Genomic DNA, 4,841 nt, shown 5'->3' with positions numbered 1-4,841 from the left:
AACCAATGGCTCATTTGTAGTGCAAAGACAATGAGGTAAAATGTGGGCATTTGACAAGTAAATCACTCCTGCTGCCAACTGTTTCATCTCTGAAGCCGTTAATAAGCGAGTATAGATTCTCACATCCTGCAATAAGCCATCAAATGCATCGCCAACCATCAGAGAACCAACACCCGTTTCTATTTTCCCATTTTGCAGATCTGACGTAGCAACAACGATGCCATCTACGTAAAACTGCAAGTTGGGAGAGTGTGGACTCACAGCGACACCAACATGATGCCACACACTAGCAGTCAAATTCACAGATGGCGACACAACAAGCAAGACAGAATCATTCTTGCCAACACTGTCTCTGTATCCAAACACTAGTGAAGGATTGCCTGGCAGCCACCTGATCCCCAAACTGTAATACTCAACGTCAGACAAGCCAAAAACATCTTTCCTCACAATGTTTCTAATAATTAAGAGACAAATTTATTAATTAAATCTTGCAGACTTTATACTATGAACACAACAATACTTACACAGTAGTGTTCAGAGAATCGGAAGTTTGATAAATCCATGCTGTCATAGAATATCCATTCACAATCTCCGTCTGTGTCAGGTCAGAATCAGCATCAACTCGCAAGGCAGTTCGACCGGTAAAGTTGTAAGCAAACATGGCGGCGCCCGGTCTCGAAACGGACGAGAATCTCTACAAAACAAGCCATAGAATGTCCTCAAACTACTCCCACGCTCTACGAGCGACTCTTACCAATCGACGAGTTGACTGCAACAAATCCAAGAAGCGGCCGTTGCTGCACGTTCCGTTGCATTTCAAGTCGCATTGCCTCGTGCCGCCATCAAATTGAGTGAGACAGTAGGACATCTCCACACCATCTCCACACGTTGAAGATGAAACGACAACAGTCGGAGACGCAGCAATATTCAATGTCCTTATCGTCTCGGCTGATGAGAGTGTCAGCATAAGCAACAGCGTCAACGTCGGAGATGAAAGGCCAACTTCACTGACTGTCCGCATTGTGTCCGTCAGACTTGCCTCACTCGCTCTAGAATAAACGTGCACACCGACACGCCACTGTATATGCAACACACGAGGTCACACACCTCGACAACATCCAAACAAGAAGTTGACGAGAGAGCACTTGTTTGCGCGCTTCAAGGCGTGTTGGTAGGCTGCACGTGACGTTTTCAGAATTATTTTTAGCAGTAATGTATGTGCATGCAATAATGTATGTGCACGCAATAATGTATGTGCACGCAATAATGTATGTGCATGCAATAATGTATGTGCACGCAGTAATGTATGTGCATGGGGCAATGATGAGAGCACATGACATGATGGAGTGCTGCAACCATTTCTTTTACCTTTACTGCAGCTCTAATGCAAGTTGCACCTTGTTTGGTATCATAGAAATACGTGCTCAACCAGATCAGTCTGGTTTGTAAAGTCTATTACAAGTACCGGAAGCAAACCCTGCTTCACAAGTACTTAGACCATCACGGTTGTCTAGAAAGAAGACATGACTTTACGAAGGATCCGAGTAGATCCCAGAAGCACTGTTTTCTGTAAGTGCTGCAGGTTGTGATGACCTGGAATAATGTCCAGCCACCGTGCACTGTGCCAGGTATTACCAGATAATAATTACATAAATTATTTATTTATTTTATTATTAAATACGTTTATTATTACCAGATAATAATTACATAAATTATTTATTTATTTAATTATTAAATACGTTTATTATTATTAGATAATAATTACATAAATTATTTATTTATTTTATTATTAAATACGTTTATTATTACCAGATAATAATTACATAAATTATTTATTTATTTAATTATTAAATACGTTTATTATTATTAGATAATAATTACATGAATTATTTATTTATTTAATTATTAAATACGTTTATATAATTACATAAATTATTTATTTATTTAATTATTAAATACGTTTATTATTATTAGATAATAATTACATAAATTATTTATTTATTTTATTATTAAATACGTTTATTATTATCGATCACAGTCTCCATGGAGTCACTGCTGCCACTGTACTTTTTCTTAATAAAAAAATATTTCTGATATATTTTTAAATATTGTCCATGTACTGCTACCTGTACACTGGCTCACTCTGCTAGATTTTCAATTTGTCCATGCAGCTGTGCATATATATATATATATATTTGTATATATACATATAACACAGATAACACATATCTGCCCTTATCATTATTAGATAATAATTACATAAATTATTTATTTATTATTGTTATTATTGTTGTTGCTATGATAATCAATATATTTGAAACCATAAACTCTACATTTGATATCAATTCAAAGTGCAAATATAAGTTCAAAATTAACATATACAAATTCTATCTACAGTACTTGTCAACACTTGACCAACATCCCAATAAAAAATTGAATTTAATGAGCTTAATTAATGACACACATCTGCACAAATGACTGATTATCCAGAGACAAATAATTATATACGAATTAAGCAGTTCAAGCGACACTAAGCTGTTGTCATACATGGTAAACACCAGCCGGAACACTAGATAGTGTTCAGAGTAGATCACATAGCCTCACACGACTATATCTTGTGTTATTGCAATATTTAAGACTAAAATATAGGAATGATTGCTACTAAAGACACGAATCTGACCAACTAATTACCTAAATTTAGAGAAAAATCCCATCGTTGAGAATACTTAGACGAGTCGCACGTATTTCCGACCAGACCCTGACCGGCACCGGCACCATCACTGTCTATACACAACTTGGTCGTTTTGTGACGCAGTAGTCCGTCGTTTGTGTGTTCCCACAGCTGCATGTTGTTCGGTTGTCCCGAGCAGCCTTGCATCTTGACGACGGTGCCCGGTTTTGGTCCATGTAGAGCGAGACACATGTCCATGTGTCGTATGGCTTGGTTCTTTGTGAGCGCCCACTCTTGGTTGCCTCCGCCTCCGTGGCATTCGTACATGCTCACCCATTCGTTGGTCAGATGACCGAGTGTGTCCATACACATTCGTCCCTGTTTCAGCTCTCCGAATTCGATATCTCGGTCATCAGGAACTCTGCAAAAGCAGCACTACTCATACGATAACTTTGTACGACTCATGCACAACGACTGACTGTAACTCGGGATAGACGGTTTTCAAGTACCAGCGGAATGACTTGCAGTTCAACTTCTTTCTCAATTCCTTCCTAGCAGTAAGACTAATACACAACAAACCTATATGCACAAGTTGTTCTTAAAGATGAAATTAATGTAAAAACTCACTCTCCAATGTCTCTGTTGCGTGCAGACGGTCGAGCAGCATAGTAGTACTTCTTGTACTCGTCCATCCAAACCTCTGCTGCTCTTGCTGTGTTTCTAATCCAACACACAAAACAATGAAAACTTAATTAATACAATTTTTCAGCCAACCAGCATCTATACTTCAAGTATGTGTTAGCATTGCCATCGGGAAATGTGTATGGATGTCGTTTGCGAAAGACGTGGCCGACTCGAGAGCAAGGGATAATCTCCAGACTACCACCACACTGCCACACACGAAATGAAATTTCTAAACGTGAAATTAGCATTAGCATCAATGTTTGCAACAACTGATCAGAAAGCTCACCAAAGTTCTCTCCACCCCAGATATCCATCTCGACATCATACTTTCCAAGTTTCTCCCACCACCGCTTATCAATAGAAAAAAGTCCACCAGCGATCATCGGTGTCCTATGCAACACCAACAAACACAATACAACACATGAACAAGAGAGTGCTGCACACATAAAATTGCCTTTTAAACAAAAACATGTGGGAAAGGTATGTATACTGGTTTTTGTATTGACAAAAAATAATGAATGAAATGACGACAGCTCAGCAATTTCAAACACACTAATTAACTTAATACATAATACACAACATGCAATAACTGCAGTATGTACTACTACATTGTTCATAAAATAGTGATGGTAAAAATGCATTTTAATGATCGATGCCACAGCTCTGACCTTATTGGTGCTAAAGGATTTGTTCTGCTCTGTTTCAGTTGAGGTGTAAACGCATCCCACTTGAAATGCATGCTCCAATCAAATCCTGACAAACAACGTGTACTACAATACAAACCCCACAGAAGAGTAACAACCAACGTACCTCCCCTCAAGTCTGCAGACGCTCCAATATACTGAAACGTATCCATACTGATGACATCAATAATGGGACTAACAACAGCAGTGTAATCCTATTACAGCATCAAATGTGAGCCGAGCTCCAATAGAAAATAACTGATACAGTCACAAACGTCTGAAATTCGTTGGAGAAGAGGTTCAAGCCAATGCTCGTTAGTCTCACAATGACTGTCAAGAAAAGTAAGAACTTGGCCTCGTGCGGCATCGGCTCCCTTCACACGTGATCTCACCAAACCTACACAATGCCAACATGATAAGTAGGTATTACAAGTAATGTATAAGACAGTGGTTACACTTACCTTCTCGTTTGTCGTTTCTCAATAGCATGACTTTTGGAATATTCAATAGCAACTGACCATCTTCAGCTAGCAAAAGTGTTAAGGTTAGGTTACACAAGCATCCATTTCAATATTTACGTTTATGAGTTGGCCAAACTGGAGAAGGTAGCAGTAACTACACATTCCTTGTCCTCGTGTGTGTGTGTGTGTGTGTGTGTGTGTCACTGTGTGTGTGTGTGTGTGTGTGTGTGTGTGTGTGTGTGTGTGTGTGTGTGTCACTGTGTGTGTGTGTGTGTGTGTGTGTGTGTGTGTGTGTGTGTGTCACTGTGTGTGTGTGTGTGTGTGTGTGTGTGTAAATCAATT

General features: G+C 39.0%; 1 protein-coding gene across 1 annotated transcript in view; it reads right to left on the bottom strand.

The window, feature by feature from the left end:
• Positions 1-2,479: 2,479 nt before the first annotated feature.
• Positions 2,480-4,841, bottom strand: part of LOC134180321 (polypeptide N-acetylgalactosaminyltransferase 2-like) — a 3,934-nt gene continuing 1,572 nt past the window's right edge. Inside the window, exons 5-13 of the mRNA XM_062647453.1 lie at positions 4,500-4,565; positions 4,314-4,435; positions 4,166-4,253; positions 4,024-4,108; positions 3,642-3,745; positions 3,458-3,584; positions 3,299-3,391; positions 3,151-3,234; positions 2,480-3,092 (exon numbers count right to left, since the gene is read on the bottom strand). Of these exons, the coding sequence (XP_062503437.1) occupies positions 2,684-3,092; positions 3,151-3,234; positions 3,299-3,391; positions 3,458-3,584; positions 3,642-3,745; positions 4,024-4,108; positions 4,166-4,253; positions 4,314-4,435; positions 4,500-4,565 (1,178 nt within the window). The 3' untranslated portion in view covers positions 2,480-2,683. The remainder of the gene's footprint in view (positions 3,093-3,150; positions 3,235-3,298; positions 3,392-3,457; positions 3,585-3,641; positions 3,746-4,023; positions 4,109-4,165; positions 4,254-4,313; positions 4,436-4,499; positions 4,566-4,841) is intronic.

This window comes from Corticium candelabrum, chromosome 5 (genome assembly GCF_963422355.1).
Source record: "Corticium candelabrum chromosome 5, ooCorCand1.1, whole genome shotgun sequence".
In the NCBI taxonomy this organism is placed as follows: domain Eukaryota; kingdom Metazoa; phylum Porifera; class Homoscleromorpha; order Homosclerophorida; family Plakinidae; genus Corticium; species Corticium candelabrum.
Note: the sequence above shows the minus strand (reverse complement) of the source record. Positions and strands in the feature narration are given on the sequence as shown.